Source organism: Pteronotus mesoamericanus, unplaced genomic scaffold (assembly GCF_021234165.1).
Source record: "Pteronotus mesoamericanus isolate MK-2021 breed Mesoamerican mustached bat unplaced genomic scaffold, CSHL_Meso_final contig_20, whole genome shotgun sequence".
NCBI classification, from domain to species: Eukaryota; Metazoa; Chordata; class Mammalia; order Chiroptera; family Mormoopidae; genus Pteronotus; species Pteronotus mesoamericanus.
The window spans coordinates 40,320,880-40,338,336 of NW_026555085.1; the positions used below are offsets into that span (position 1 = coordinate 40,320,880).

At 36.0% G+C, this 17,457-nt stretch overlaps 1 protein-coding gene across 1 annotated transcript in view; it reads right to left on the reverse strand.

Moving 5' to 3' along the window:
* Positions 1-17,457, reverse strand: part of ELOVL4 (ELOVL fatty acid elongase 4) — a 32,559-nt gene continuing 15,102 nt past the window's right edge. The window contains exons 2-6 of the mRNA XM_054568845.1: positions 9,139-9,326; positions 7,699-7,779; positions 4,688-4,859; positions 3,452-3,579; positions 1-1,032 (exon numbers count right to left, since the gene is read on the reverse strand). Of these exons, the coding sequence (XP_054424820.1) occupies positions 760-1,032; positions 3,452-3,579; positions 4,688-4,859; positions 7,699-7,779; positions 9,139-9,326 (842 nt within the window). The 3' untranslated portion in view covers positions 1-759. The remainder of the gene's footprint in view (positions 1,033-3,451; positions 3,580-4,687; positions 4,860-7,698; positions 7,780-9,138; positions 9,327-17,457) is intronic.

A 17,457-nucleotide genomic window follows, 5' to 3' on the forward strand; every position in this document is an offset into this window, starting at 1 on the left:
ATCAGACATTAATCTTAATTTGCATAATATATATTTCTGATAGTAACAAAAGTATTGAAAGGCTGCCTTTTCATCGCAAAAGCTCTTCCCCACAGTGATTTGTGCCACAAGGCATGGTGACCTTTGGGTCGCTACACAGGATTTTACTATAATTCATTTTTTTCACCAACACCATCATCATCAAGCCTCTAAAAAGTCTACAGAGATCATCAGATTTTTAAAATCAAATTACAACCAAAAGGGTATTTCAGACTAGTGGTGGAGAGAGTCGACCATTTCAGTCAGCAAATGAATTCAAATGTGCAAATTGTAAAGCATCTGCATTTCCAGCTTTGGACCAGAAAAATGTAAGGTAATTGATTTTAACTAGTAAATAATTGATAATTTAGCAAAAAAACTCATAAAGACTGTGTTTCTGTGATCATCAGACTGAAGAATGACAGCATATGATACATGAAAAATCTCATGCATTAGACAAACAGATGTGAACAGAGGGAGAGCCTCCAAAGTCACATTAATAATTGCTTTGGTCTGGACAACATCAAAGCTAATAAAAAAAATCTTTAAAATAAAAACTTCATAAATAAAACATTGGGGTATGGTCTTTAACACTTTGCTCAGTCTAAAGGTTACTAATACATAGCACATTTGCCTTTTTCTCCCCACCCCCAAACCCTCATTTGCTTCTGTTTTCCCTGAAATTTTATATGAAATGGGAAATTCCTTACTGTCAACTTAACAGTTAAGGCCCAGTTCAATTTACTCTCCTTTTGCTTTTCCATTTTTCTGCTTTTTCCCATTTTCCATCACCAGTTTTTCTGATTTGTTCACACCATTGGCTGAAACACCATTCACGGCTGTTTTTCCAGTTTTTGATTTCTTGGGCTCATTGTATGTCCGAATGTAGAAGTTGAGAAAGAGGAATATGAAGCTGATTGCGTAGGCGATCAGAGCCCAGTGCATCCACTTTGGGAAGGGGCAATCAGTGTAGAGAGACAGTGCCGTGTGCCCAATGGTCACAAAGAACTGAACCTGAAAAACAGAAACAATGCATGGTAATTAGTAAACAACTCCCAAATCTTCTCTATAGCTAACCTAGGCCCAAATGTTGCCACATTGTCCGAAGTTTAATAGTTCTCTGGCTCCCATGCCTGGCTCCCTCTCATTCAGGTAGGTGCTCAAATGCCATCTCCTCAAAAAGGCTTTTGATGACTAGAACTAAAGTGTCTCCACCCAACTGGCATTGCAATTCCACTAACCAAAGGGTTTTTGCTTTGTGTGGTGTGGTGTTTGTTTGTTTGTTTTTTAACTTCTAAGAATTATAGCTATCTGAAATTGTCTTTTCAATTTGGTGACTTCTGGACCACCTATCCCCTAATATGTGGATCCACTCATATGTGACTCCAAAAGCAGGACCCAGTGTTGCTCTGATGATTCCCGAGTCTCTGGCACTGTGTCTGCACTCAGTGAGTATCTGTTGGATAATTTGAGTATTATCTTCTAATGGGAGGAAATATCAGTGGCTCCCACATTTCAGACTGATTTTTTTTTAAGATTTTATTTATTAATTTTTAGAAAGAAGGGTAGGGAAGGAAAAAGAAAGGGAGAGAAAGATTGATGTGGGAGAGACAAACATCAATGTTGCCTCTCGCATGTGCCCCAGCTGGGACCAGCCCGCAACCCAGGCATGTGCCCTGACTGGAATACAACTGGTGACCTTTTGCTTTGCAAGACGATACTCAACCAACTGAGCCACGCCAGTCAGGGTGGGACAGATTTCTTTCCACGAAATTGTCAGCAAGCTGGTATACATAATTTTAAAAAGGAACTTCTTACAAAATAGCAGATAGGTAATAGGAATCTGAATGAACGCTATCCTTTAAAAACTAAGATCTTGGATAAAACTTAGTAGGTAGTTGAGAATAAGTGCAAAAAGACAGAATCACTTTCAACTTGAAGAGTGTCTAAAAGGAGAAAAGCCAAAATTAATATGCTTTTTATTAAGATGAAGGAAATTAGTTTAAATTCTAATTTATCAATGAGTGAAAGGTTCTCAAAATAAAAAGTTATAACTTTCATGGGAGTTAACGAGTGCTAAGTTCTCACAAGATTGACCTAAAGAAGCAAGAACTTCTGGCTTGGAAATATACTAGCCTTCATAAAATTAACATCCTATTTGGAACGGACAATTGTGGTTTCTCTTTTAAGGACAGTATTAACAGTATTATTATAGTAAATACTATTAAAGTAATTTATTTCAGGTAAGATTCAAATTTATTAAAAGTTTTTAAAATTTTCCATGGCAAAATCCAGATTTTAAGAAGTTTTGATTTCACAATCGTTCTTAGAATCTGCAGCACCGAAAAAGGGTGTGTGTACGTGGGTGTGACGGAGCAGGGCATCGCTCAAGGAGAGTCAGGTGCGGGTTCCTACAATACAACTCTCAACGGTTCATGCAATTTTTGTCATGTCTTTATTTTGGGGGGACCATTTACTAATTACTAATAGAAGTGAATTACACAAACTGTATACACAGCTTACACAAAAACTGAAGGAAACCTCCTGTAGCATTTTAGTTACAAATTAATCCTTCACACCCAGCATTTCCGAAAAGTTGTGCTTCCTGTTTGGTTAGTCAGCTGTTTAGCAACGTAAAGCAGAGATGAATAATATTTCCAAATGTGATTCCACTGATAAAACTGTGCACATACTATGATTAAAGCAAATTATAATAAATTCCAAGGCTATTGAAGAATAGCTACCAGGTTGGTTTTGGATTTCCAGTTTGATTACTGGGCTAGTGCCTAGCTCTGAAAGTTACACTGAAGCACCCAAATACTACATGCAGTCCCACTGGGGTATGTGCTGAAGGCTGCCTGTTCTAAAAACTAGCAATTTAAAATGCCCAGCTCTGCTCTCCAAGGACTTCATGTTGGAGAATTACGAGTTCTCTGGTCTTTGCTCCCTTCCTTTACCCCTACCCTTCCTTGACTCTATGCCTTTTCTGCAACTTCTATATTATAAATGTATGAGATGTGTTATTAAGGACTGAAAAATGGAAGAGCAAACAGAATAAATAGAGATAATAATAACATTGTAAGAAAATTTTTAAAAAAATCACCTGAGAAAGAAGTCATTATTTTTCTAGTCATATATGAGTCTATGTACTTTGTGGTGGGTTTAGATCTTCATCTGCCCACTTCACAGATACATTTAAAGAATAGTTCTCTTAGACAAGAGCTAGTCTAGTCTTTTAAAGGCATTTAAAAAGCAAGTGGCCATAACCAGTAGGTCTATGAACAGGCCAAGCAGCCTCAAACCCACAGATGGAGCATAGAGAGAGTTGAATTTGCAATAGAAAACTGACAAAAATGACTTAACACTTTATAATTAATAAACTCAAACATTCTCAGAGCTGCACTAGAAGAAACCTGAGAAGCATTTTACTCACCAGCTGCAACATGGTCAGGTATCGTTTCCACCAAAGGTATTTCTGAATCCACGGGCCAAATGCAGTCAACCCGTAGTATGAGTACATAATCACGTGGATGAAGGAATTCATTTGGGCTCCAAAGAATGCTTTAGAAAAACAGAGGTAATTACAAGACACAGGAAATTTTATTAGGCAATAAACCATTTGGCCATGAAATAAATGAGTCCACATTATTTTCTAATACTTAATCTTGAGTAAAGATTAGGAATAAAAGTTGTAACACTACTGGAAAAGCCTTCTCCTCAGATCATGCTAGATATTTTCAAAGTGTAGATTCAGGCTTTAAACATATATTTAAAAAAAGGATGTTCTTCAAATGCACAGGACTTTCAAAATAGTGACCTTTCAAATGGGGTACTCCAGTAGTTTAAGCAGTCCCTAATAGAGAACTACTGGCTATATTACTTCCCATTCTATTATTCTTGGGGGACACAGTCATGGTACATATAATGGTTTAAGTAAATTTGTAAATGTCTCATTATTGCCTTTACATATGCAAATACACATACCTACAAAAAGGACACTTACTTCTTAGGCTTCTAAATAATTTTAAATGAAAAGTAGCGAACTGAACTGTAGTATACTTAGTTGTATCATGGGTCCCTGTCAGAGGAATGATCTATTTCCAGCTCAATAATGCAAATCATCTTCAATCTACAGGTATCTAAAAAGCTGGAGGCAGACCTTAGCCTCCAGATCTGGAGGCTGGAGGCAGATCTGAACTATGAATTCAGATGATCTATATACATCAATACATCTATATACAATTTTCTTTGAGTAAGAACCAACAGGCTGATTTAAGGCCTATTTGAGAGCCGGAGTGGGCTCTGGGCTTGGACTGAAGATGAGGCCTTCGGAGTGAGCAGCTGTATCATGGTATCCTTTGGTGCAGAACCACAAGAATTGCTCCCCATCAAAATATTATTGCCTACATTTAGAATTATTTTATGCTCATCTCTGGGGCATTTAGAATTATTTTTATGCTCATCTCTGGGGCAAATCTTTAGGGGTTAAAGTAGTCACACATAAAAAGCTAATGTTTTACTTCAAATTTCTTTCAAATGAAATCAACACAGAAATAACCATAAAACAAGTTAAATTACAAACCAACTCAAATTCCTAGGTTCTCATTACCTTCCACCCAACATATTTACATAGGTTAATACCTACAGATATGTTCCTGAAAATGCTCACCTTGCCCCCCTGCAACCCATTTAATTCCAATCCACCACAATGTAAACATTGTACAGTGATGATACACATGAAGGAAAGAGACTTGGTTGTTTTTCTTCCTTAGGATAAAAAACACCGTGTCCAAATACTCAATTCCTTTAGATACAAAGTACCACCACAGAGCAGCAGCTATCTGTAAAAAGAAAGAGAAAGGATGTTACAAACACCAGAATGATACCATCACATGTTCTTCTATTAATTGCATTTAAGTCCTAAATAATTTTCACTACACAAAATGTATGAGGCATGAAATCATTTTTGCCTAAGTAGGTGTGAATCTAGTCATCTATCCTTGGGGGAAAATTGGGAAAGAGGAGAGTCCAAATATATATCCACTCTGTAGCAACAATAGAGAAAAAATTTCATGTTACAAAGCTGGTTCCCTGCAGCACCAAAGTGCTGAACAGAGAGCTGCAAAGACATTCACATTGCTATGTTTTCCAATTTGGTAGAGAAACTGAGGTATTTATTTTGTAAATGTACTTCAATTGTTCATGCTTAGCCTGTATTATACACCTCAGATATTCCTACAAGGATGTTTATGGGTAGCAACTGGTCCCTGTTAGTGTCTGTCTCTCTCACTTTAACACATTCAACAAAGCACTTAACCACAGTAGTTTGCTTTAGACAGAAAACCCTTTAAAATGATAGACTGAAATAAACAAGAAGAAACAACAAATATTTCCTAGGTTGTATATATAATCCTGCTTACATGAATAAGTCTTTTCTTTTCCTGGGCTCTAATTAAGACACCAGATGGCACAGAAAGATTACTATACATGCTGAGATTAAGGATCCAAAGATCCAGTGAGAGGTGACCTCTGTATATATGTTTTAAAATATTTTACAAGAATTCTACTAGAGCAACCTAAACTCAACTTTTTTTACGTCAAATATTTTCTATGATATGTGTCCTATGTGTACATAACAAAGAAGGCAGTAGGTAATCAATAACCCTTTGTGCATCAGGGGTTTGACAGACTTGGTCGCAAACAGGCCCTGATGTTTTAGAGTTCCTAGCTCCCTTTCTCATTTTATCCTTCTACCCGTTGGATAGCATAAGTTCTTATTTGTTTGTTTGTTTTCTTTTGAAAAACAAAATTATATAAAGTGTGGGCCAAAGAGAAAATAAAGCTGTGTGTTTACAGTTTGAGAATTTTTACTGAATATGCTTAAGTAATAATATTGTTGAAAATTCTAAAATTGGTTGAAAATAGGCTTGAAATAGTTAACTGCTCACAGCAACACAGTATTTAATAGTCATTATGATGTTAGTACTTTAAAATAAGGTAACCGTTTTGGCATAGTAAACTTTATCTAGAAGGTAAGAGATAAAGTCTTCATGCCCTCCCCAACCTGGGCTTCTAAGTTAGCCACAATTTATAAATAGCAATAAATAATTCCTATCTTTCATTTGTAAACTGCATTAGGTATCTCTGATGAGCTACATCAAAGGGAAAAGTGATATTTCCTGGTTACATAAGAAAAAATACAAAAACAAGTGTCTGAGTAAAGTATTTATTCTACAACATCTAATATTAAAGGGAGAGGGAGAAAAAATTCAAATGCAATCTGTTAGGAATCTCTGGTTCTTCCTCCTCCTGGATTTCAGTTCTCACAATACCTAATTTTCTTTTTCAAAGTACTGACTTTTATGCATACCAGGAGGGTAGGTTCACAATCACCAGAATGGTATTTTTAAAACTTTATCCTAAAAATGTTAATATGTTGTTTCACCCAAGGGGTTTTTCTAAGTGCACTCCTAAATGAAAACAAGTTAAACACTTTTTCCTTTTCCTCTCCCCCAAACCAGGCAAGACCACAGAAGTCAGATCTCTACTGAGGAGGTTCTCTAACAGTATGGTTATCTGAAAAAAACTGTTTTTTCCCCTAGCCCACAAAACTAAATAAAGCACTCCCCTCATGCTCTCTCAGTCCCAGCCCAGGCTGTATTTTCTTGTTAATCATCTGTTTACATCACTGTTTGCCTCTCCCACCCTTCACTAGAATGTCACCTCCACAAGCGCCCAGTTCTCTGTCCTCCCACCTGTGTCCCCGGTGTCTCTCACACTACCTGCATGTGACTGGTGTTCAGTACACATATGGGTGAATGACTAAAACAAACATGACAACCAAAGGGGTGATTTTTTTCATCAGCATGAAAAGTCTGATAGGAAAATGAAGACATAGACATATCATGGGAAGTACATTAAAGCAATCTGATCTTGGGTCTTGATGAATACTGCCCTTTATGTTATCCAACCCCAATGGCAAAAAGCTATTTTTCTCAAGGGAAGCTACTATATAGTATATTATTACTACATATATTACATGTAACATTAAATATAGCATGTTCATTTGTGTTATGTATACATAATTTTAATATAAACCGCAGTTCACAATAGTCATTCAATAAATACTTAATAAAATGAGATAACTTATTGTTTCTTCAACGAGTAAAATGTTAACTTTACTAATATAGGTGACTGGAAAGTAAATTATGATAACATTCTATTGCTATTGGTTTATTTTTTTTGCAAATATAATAAAAACTGAGTCCATACCTATACAAATTGTGCTACACTCAACTTACTATAAACATTACATAGTTTATAAAACATTTGTTTTTTTTCTTAGACTTTCTTAACAAAGAATTAGGGTCTCTTCAGGCACTTCTATTTTTAACCAAAAACAACCAAAATCTAAAATATCTTTACACTAAACATGGAACTTTTTTAAAAAAGTACTTCATTCTAGTAATCCAATACATATTCACTCTCACACCACCAAATGAAAGACACTGGATGTATGAAAACAGATTTTTAATTATGTACTTAAAAAAAAGCAGAGCTTTACTGACTCAAATCAATCCAGTATATTTTTACCACTATATAAAAGTATGTTTTTCACAGGCTGGGGACTATAAAATTAGACCCACTTTGACTGATTTAGAGTATTTTTAATGTACTTACTCTGACTTCATGAACATTATCAGAATAATCCACACTCTGGCAAATATAGCTATATCCTGCATTATATGATCCCAGGAATAACTGGAAAAAAAAGAATATTTGGAGTAAAGTTTTAATAGATATAGCATTTAAAAACACAAAATACAATATGCAATCTTTGAAATTATTTTAAAAAGGAGTCTTTAAAATTTGAATGCATTAAACATTTAATGTGTTGTAATTTTTAAAGTTTACTGTGTGGATTTATTCTAAAATTGAAATCTAAAATAAAAATTGCATATAAATTTTGAACTAAAACATCAATTCTATCCACTTCATAATATTAAGAGAAATTTTGATTGACCATAACTCAGATCTAAGAGTTGCACTGATTTCTAGTCTTGATCCAGAGTTATTTATATCTAACAAATTAGGTAAAAGTACCAAATAAATAAATATTTTTTTTTACCAAGTTGAGATTCTGTAACCTATGTTGTCAATTAAAAAACAAAAAATTTTTAATACTATTTATTTTCCTAGCATCACTCAGCCAGTTCTCTGCATTCATACAGAATTTTAATGAAAAGTCTTCTGGGAAACAAATTCCTTTCACTCTTACCTTAAAAAATAGCTGTATAAATCTAGCTTTTAGGATTTCCCATCATGGAGAATTTGCTGGTGCCCAGAAAAGTATACAACGATTAGTAGCAATCATTGTATAACAATTAACTCATTTTACCTCCTATCCAAAATACAATGACAATATGAAATAAGACTTAATTTTAAATTGGTATTTTACACCTGCATAATTTGACCATTTACAAACCTGAAAACTGCTGAGGAAGAATTATAAATAAATATATGCAACTATTTACTGAGTGTTTAATATGTGGTAAACACCACACAAAAATTATCTCACTTTCATTTCTGATACCCTAGAAGGTAGCTGTTTTCCCCATTTTATGGGGAAATGAGTCTCAGAAAAATTAAATAGCTTACAATGTCAGAACAGCTCATAAGAGTGATCTTAGAATCTAGTCTGCTTCAAAATCCCATTTTACACACCTGTCTTACACCTATGTATGTTTTATATTTTTGTCATCCCAAAATGAAAAATGTCAATAATAGAAGATTTATTTAGTTATTTATTTATTTATTTTAAAGATTTTATTTATTTTTAGAGAGGGGGGAGGGGGGAAGAGAAGGAGAGAAACCTCAATGTGTGGTTGCCTCTTGCATGACCCCCACCAGGGACCTGGCCAGCAACCCAGGCCTATGCCCTGACTGGGAATCGATTCCCAGGCTGGCCCTCGATCCTCTGAGCCACACCGGCCAGGGTAAAATTGACTTTTAGGGTAACAGTTACACTGGGATACAATGTCACAATAATGGTTTTTCATATTCTCATTTTTTAATTTCCAATAACCCTGGGGAATTATAAACTAAGTTTAGTAAACCTACCTCTCTGAAGATAAAAAGATTAAGCAAAACCATCCCAAAATTATAGATAATGAGCACTAAGCGCATCTGAAAAGGTTCTCGGGACTTCATCCATTTTGGACCCAGCCACACGAACAGGAGATAAAGAGTACTTATACAAAGCGTTGGCAATGGAGAATGCATGAGAGGCCAATTTTCCACACGTTTATCTACAGAGAACACAAAATAACATAAAATTCATTATACAATAAATGTCTTATAAAATGAACTTATTAGGAATTATGTTTCAAATTAATTTCCTAATTTGATCAAATACGTATATCACTGTCCTTTCAATCACAACAAAAACACATGGCATAAAACCCAAAGAAATTCGACCAATTCCTGTGAGCAGCTTTTGAAAATGAAGTTTCATTACATGTGGCACTCATTATGTTTTACAGAGAACCTACAGAACAAAGACAAGAATTAATGCTCACTAAAAATGTGGAACAAATTTGGGATAAGTAATGAAAGACTTCACAGACAGAAAAATAGTAAATAATTTAAGGAGAAACTTGTCTTCCATATTAAACATGTGAAATTCATCAGTGCACTTTGGAAGCTGCTCCCTCCTATGTCTAAGACAGGAAAGAATTAGCAAACTGAAGAAGTGTGGGGCAATGAGAGCCATTTCCTGGGATATTTCTGGATACAGAAGACAAGGGTACAGTTATATTTGGATGATTTCCTTCCGTAGATATCCTTACGGTTCTGTCATTTATTTAAATGGTAATCATAACATTCAAGTCATTTTTCTAACTTTTTCCTTGAGAACTCGTCTATTTTTTTTACCCATGAATGTAACTAATTTATGTGCTTCTCTCTAAAGCTATAAATCATTTACCTTATATATGTATAAATATATACATACAAAATGCAAAACTATTTCATTTAAAATGAATAAAATGTCCTTAATATTTAAATAAGCAACCAGGAATCAACTTTACAATATTTCTGCCACAAGTAAAACATTTCTAAGAGAAGCATGAAAATGAAATATGGGATTAACAAAAATTAATTTTCTAATACAATTATAAAAAGATATTGAAATTAAATTATATTTCTAAAAGCTAAACAGCCTTTAAAAGGTTGTGAAACTAATGTCTAGTTTATACTTAGTAAGGCAGAACATTTCTAGGTTCTATTATCAGGAATATTATATATATTTAAAATAGTAAAAAAAAAAAAATTTCTACCTTTCAGCCAGTTCCTAAACCTAACTGAAATAAATTTGATTTACTTCCTCATTACAATGTCCTCTATTTAAACTGTCCATTTTACTAAAACCATGTATGTAAAATAGCTCTAGATCGGACAATTACATCTCAAAACACTTTAAAATAATCTGTTCCTACATACTATCAAGAGAAAATAGACCCAAGACGTCAAACACAAGTAGAACAAGATCTAATCGCATGGTCTCCCAAGTCAGGAAGTGACATAGTAACTACGGTTTCTACGAAGTCAGAGTCGCTACGATGGTGGAGTAGCGATCTGAGAAAAAAAATACGTATGAGAACAAGAGACTGTTATTTTGTTTCATAGTTTATAGGAGACCAATTATCTGTATATTCACTGATGGTCCTACCCCTTAAATCAAAACATATTTCAGAGTTAAACTAAAATACATAAAAAGACAGGGGAGAGTAAATCTCTCACAAGAAGGAAGGGAGTGGCTTTTTGGTTGAAGGCATTGTGCCACTATGGTCCTATCATTGGTTGTTTACTTTTCTTCAATGTTGTCATGTTATCCTTCTATGACCATATCGTTCTATGCCAATGGCCCCCAGAGAACATGGGAGTCCTTATCTCTTTAGATCTTTTTCTACATCATAGAAAAAAAGTGTAATACAGACCCCCTAACCCTTAAAGCCCTGCTCTACTTCAGATCACTAAAGGAGTTGCTGTGGTGTGCTATTCCTGTCCATAAACTCAAACGCAGGTACTGTGTCTTCCATGAGATTGATACAAAGAGCAAAGGACTCCTTTAAGAGATAATCTATGTAACAAAGAAAGGAAGATAAATTCATCTGTAAAAAGATTCTAATTTCTACCATCATTGGTTATTTCTCACTCTTACCACACACAGAATTCCTACTGACTTCAAAGAGGTTCTAAGATGGAGGCATAGGCAGACATGCTTCGCCTCCTCGCACAACCACAAAAAGAATTACAACTGAATCTCAAAACAGATAACACCCAGAAGTGCCAGAAAACTCAACTGTATGTAAGTCCAACACCAAGGATTTAAAGAAGCCACACTCGTCCGGCTGGGTAGGAGGGGCAGAGACGTGGAGATGCACAGAGAGATGTGGAGAGTGATGTGGTGTGCAAGGAAAGGTGACAGCAGGGGCAGAAGGGGCACAGGTGGTCCCACATTCACATGAGGTAGATAAAATTCAGGAGGGACACCTTGGGAACCAGTGATCTCAGCCCCAAGCCAGACCACACAGCCCAGGGTCCCAGTGCCAGGAAGGTAAATCCCTATAACTTCTGGCCTGTAAAAAACCAGTGGGTGTTGGGGTGGTGGAAGAAACTGCCAGATTTTCAGATAATTCTGCTCAAGAGGCACTCACGATCTTAAAACGTTTGCAAACCCACCCACTCTGGATTTCAACACCAAGGCCAAGAGGTGGAGGGGTGCCGGTCGCATATGGGGAGTAGGCAAAGTGACTAGAAACTGAGAGAGTGATGGAAAAACCCCCAAAAGCTAGGCAGTGGCACAATTCTCTCTCAGAGCCCTCCGCCAACACAGAGCCACAAACCAGTGAAGCAGGTTGCCCCACCGTGGCAATTACCTAAGACTCCGCCCCACACAGTTCACAGGTGCCTTTTACAGGGAGTCAAAGCAGCTCTACCTAATATACCAAAACAAACACAGGGAGGCTGCAAAATTGAGGAGACAAATATATATGGCCCAAATGAACTAACAGAACACAACTGCAGAAAAAGAACTAAATGAAATGGAGATAACCAACCTATCACACGCAGAGTCCAAAACACTGTTGATCAAGATGCTCAAAGCACTCAATGAGTACAGCAACACCATAAAGGAAGAAATGAAGGCTACACTAAGTGAAATGCAGAAAAATCTACAGGGAACCAAGAAAGAAGAGAAGGAAGCCAGGATTCAAATCAATGATTTCAAACATAAGGAAGAAGTAAACATTCAACCAGAACAGAAAGAAGAAACAAGAATTTTTAAAAATGAGGGTAGTGTAGGAAGACTCTGGGACATCTCCAAAAATGCCAACATCCAAATTATAGGGGTGCCAGAAGGAGAAAAGGAAGAGCAAGAAATTGAAAATTTATTTGAAAAAATAATGAAAAATCATGGGTCCTTTATACAGGTTCCTTGACTTCTTCAGAAAAAAATAATAATGCAAGAAAACTTCCCTAATTTGGTGGAGGAAATAGACATACAAGTCCAGGAAGCACAGGGTCCCAAGCAAGGTAGACCCAAAGAGGACCACAATAAGACACATCATAATTAAAATGTCAAAGGTAAAAGATAAAGAATCTTAAAAGCATCAAAAGAAGATAGTTACCTACAAAGGAGTATCCATATGACTATCAGCTTATTTCTCAAAAGAAACTTTGCAGGCCAGAAGGGACCGGCAAAAGGTATTCAAAGTGATGAAAAGCAAGGACCTACAACCTAGATTACTCTGCTCTGTCCAGCAAAGCTATCATTCAGAATGAAACGACAGGTAAAGTGCTTCCCAGACAAGGTAAAACTGAAGGAGTTCATCACCACCAAGCCATTATTACATGAAATGTTAAAGGGACTTATTTAAGTAAAGGAAGATGATCAAAACTGTGACCATTAAAAAGGCAACAAATTCACGCCTATCAACTGAATCTAAAAGCAAAATAAAACAAAACTAAGCAAACAACCAGCACAGGAACAGAATCATAGATGTGGAGATACCTGGAGGGTTATCAGCTGAGAGGGAGAAGGGGGAGGATGGGGAACAAGGCGCAGGGATTAAAAAGCATAATTGGTAGGTACAAAATAGACAAGGGGATGTTAAGAACAGTAGAGGAAATGGAGAAGCCAAGCAACTTATATGCATGACCCATGGACATGAACCTCCTTAGGGGAGGGGCGTTGCTGGAGGGAAGGGGGGTACTGGATGGAGTGGGGGGAAAGGAGTAAAAATTGGGACAACTATAAAAACATAATCAATAGAATATATTTTAAAAAAAGAAAGTCCTGAGCAGCAAGTAAAAGAATTTAGAGAAATAGGTCCAAAATTCCCTGAAAACAAGGTTACACAATGGAATTCTACATAGGAGAAAGAAGGAAGGAACTCCTACCCTTTGTGACAGCATGGATGGAACTGAAAGTATTCTAAGTGAAATAAGCCAGGCGGTGAAAAACAAATACCATGTGATCTCACCTGTAAGTGGAACCTAATCAACAAAACAAGCAAGTGAGCAAAATAGAACCAGGGACATGGAAATAAAGAACGAACTGACAGTGACCAGAGGGGAGGGGAGGGGGATAAGGGGGGAAAAAAGGGGAAGAGGCGAGCCAAGGAACACAACAGTGGGCTCACGGGCACAGACAATGGGGGGGAGCGCGGGACAACTGTAACTGAACAATTTTTTTTTAAAAATAAATAAAAATCTGCTGTCTTTGATGTATTGTGGATAACCTCTACTATTCTCTCATTCAACAGAAAAAAAAAATTAAAGAGAAAGCTAAAAGAGAGAGAGAGTGAGAAGCCAAAAATATGACAATATGAAACACTAAGAGAGGCCAACAGAAGAGTAAAAAGGTGAAGCAGAGTAGATAGAACAGGTATCAGAGAAATCATGCAAGACTATCAGTAAACAGAGCTTTAATGTCAGCTCCGCATGAACACAATGTCTTCATCTCATCTATAAAACCTGATAGACAAGTGAACTAGGTTAGTGCTTCTCCAACTTTAATGGGAAGAATAATCACCTGGGGGTGGGGGGAAGAAAAGTGTTAAAATGCAGGTTCAGACTCGGGTCTGGGGTGCAGCCCATTTTTAGGAAGACCCTGCATTTTCTAGAAAGCACTAACTAATGCTATGCTAATTATTCCATGGACCACATTTTGAGTACCAAGAAACTAGGTGATCCCTTAAGCTTTTATTTAACTTCTGAAAATTGTTACTTTTTAAAATAATAGTTGGGAGAAAGAATGGAATTGAAGGGGAGGAAAACTGCATTAAGAAAACAGGCAATTTACACTTTAGGGGACCCATTTTGCAATGCCAGAGTATCTGCACAAGTTCGCCCCGTCCAGTGACTTTCCTTTAAAATGTAATCTCCCTGGAGGCAGGGGCTGGGTCTTTCATTCTTACATTGTAAGGCCTACCAAAATGCCTAACCATTTATTTGATGAATAAATGAGGAGTGGATTTTTTTTTCATATTGGTCCTTTATTCTCTATCCCTTTGGTAAATCCAAATACACATTTACTAGTATTCAAAGTTTCTTCAGTGCACAGCAATCCTTTCCTACAGCTCTCTCCAGATCCTCCTTTTTATTGGCATACAATGGTCACTTCAAATCAACAGCACTTCAACCCAGTATTTAGGGTGTACATGCGTGCTCTATAAGGCTCAATGTCTTTAATGCACGGCTTTCTCCAGAGAAAAAAGGTGCTCTTCCTTGCCCAACCATGTGTCACACATTCAGGCAGCAATCACTGAACAAACCCTGTTTTCAGCCTATAAAAGGCCACATTTCACACCAGATCCTTTTCAAATTAGCTGTTCCAGCTCTCAAAAATATCATCTCCAGTGATTATTATGGAACTTGTAGTGACTGTCAGCGACCAAAATATAGCATAACAATTCCTGTCCTGTGATATTTCCATGAAATTTCTCCATGTCTTTGCGGCTTTGTCTTTCTGAATTTACTTGCATTAATATTTCCTTTAGTAAGTCTGACAACATTACATTCAAATATCATATGTTTCTTTTATATGTTCCCTTTTCCACTAAAAAGAAGGACTGAGTGCATCACAATATCACAATGATGTGAAAATTTACCATTACTCTATAGGTACCTTCCTCAAGTTCTGAACCAAACAAACAAACAAACAAGGGATTAAAATAGTCAAGGAAAATCATGAGTACTAAAGCTTTATATAATTTATGTTACCTTAAGATAATGAATGATCCAGTTTTTCATTAACTTAAATTTTAAAGAACTTTTTTATGTTGCCGTTCTTCTAAGAAAGATGTGTGCATTTGCTTGCCTTTTTTTGCTTTTCCCTCCAAGTTTTATTGAGAAATAAATGACATATATCACTGTATAAGGAATACAGCATGATGGTTTGATTTACATATGTTGTGAAATGATTAATAATACAATACGTAGAGCTAACATCTAACTCCTCATACAGATTCAATAAAAATAAGAAAAGAAAAAAGGAAAAAAATTCCTTCTTGTGATGAGAACTCTTAGGATTTACTCTCTTAACTTTCCTACACATCATGCGACAGTGTTGGCCACAGTCATCATGTTGTACATTGGTTACATCCCTATAATTTATGTATCTTATAACTGGAAGTTTATACATTTTGACCACCTCCCTCCACTTCTCCCTTCTCTCACTCTCCAACTCTGGTAACCACAAATCTAATCTCTTTTTCTGAGGGTTTTATTTTTGGAGTAACATATTTTAAAGATAAATTATAAATTAAGTGCCCTATTCAGTTAAGTTACAATGAATCCAAATGTACAACAGATTATGCATATTAGAGTATAAGAAATATATTTCTAGTAGGTTGGCAGTATCCTAATCCTCCACAGTTAGAGGTGGGATTCAATACCATGAATTTATTAGGGGGAAAAAAGAGGAAAAAATTGTATTAAAAAACCTTGTTCTTCCTGCCACCACCAAATTCTGTTATCAAGGAGATTCAAATGGCTTTTACGTAACACTCTTAGGAATGTGCCATTTAAAAAGTTTTTTTAGAGGGGATCAATATGGCATAAATACAACTGACTCTAGTCGATTTGTTTGTCATATTGTTTGTCTGTTTTTTTTATTATCACCTGAGGACATGCTTATTGATTTGAGAGACAGGGGTGAAGGGAGGAAGAGAGAGAGGGAGAGGAACACTGATGTGAGAGAGAAACATCAATCAGTTGTCTCTCACACGTGCCCTGAATGGGGATGGAATCTGCAACCCAGGCATGTGCCCTGACTGGGAATCAAACCCATGACCTTTTGGTCCATGGAACAATGCTCCAACCCAACCAAGCCACACCATCCAGGGCTGTTTGTCTTATTTTTATATTTTATACTATAAATAGGTTTATTAATATGTTTATGCCTTCATGTCTTAGTGATTTTGCTCTAATACTGAACCATTTATTAATAATTTCAAGCCTTTCTTGTTGCACAAAAACCTTTATCTAAACTAGAGGTATAGAATTTTAGATTTAAAAAATGATCCCTTTATCTTACATATGATATTCAGAGAGGTCAAGAGACTTGCCCAAGAATTTAGAGCAAGAGCCTCATGTTTCCTGGCAGCTATTTCAGTATGACTCAGTCAACATGTCCATTAATTTTAAGAGAAAAAATTTCCCAATTTCTTCCTAATTATAGGTAAAAATGATATTTTAAGATAGAATTCAAAGGAAAGAAAGTGAGAGACCTATAAATGTTCCCTTAGCAGAAAAATAAAAAAATAAAATAAAAAAAAACGCACAAGAGATACTCAAACAAACCAAGTTTCACACTTTCTTAGGGGCTGCATCTGACAGATCTGGCCTAAGATCATGAAAGCTTTGGAAGCCATGACAGAGTGTGGGAAAGGATGAAGGAGGTCTAGTCCAGAAAAAAGAAAAAGACCTCAGCATATACTAAAGCACCTAAAGAAAGATTAGATTTACTCTCTATTTTCAGCGTGCAGAATTAGAACCAATGAGAAGTTTTAGGGAGCTAAGTTACACCTAAATTCAGAAAATTCTAACTACTGGGGCTTTTTTTTCTGTAAGTAGAAAGAACTGGGGGTTTTTTTTGTTTGTTTGTATGTTTGTTTTTGGTTTTTTGTGTGTTTTGTTTTGTTTTTTAGTAGTGAGTTCCCTATCATAGTTTTAAAGTAAATTTAAGCAGGCCTAAAGCTAAATATTAAATAAAGCAAATCATGTTCAGGAGCAAGAGACTTTAACAATAAGAATTACCAAGGAACATTACTTTAACCCTTCTACACCCTTTAGGGTTAACTTTTTCTTGGGAAATAGTTTCCATTTAGAACATTCTGTTTCATAAAGCTCATGATAAGTGGGACTGACTTGTCT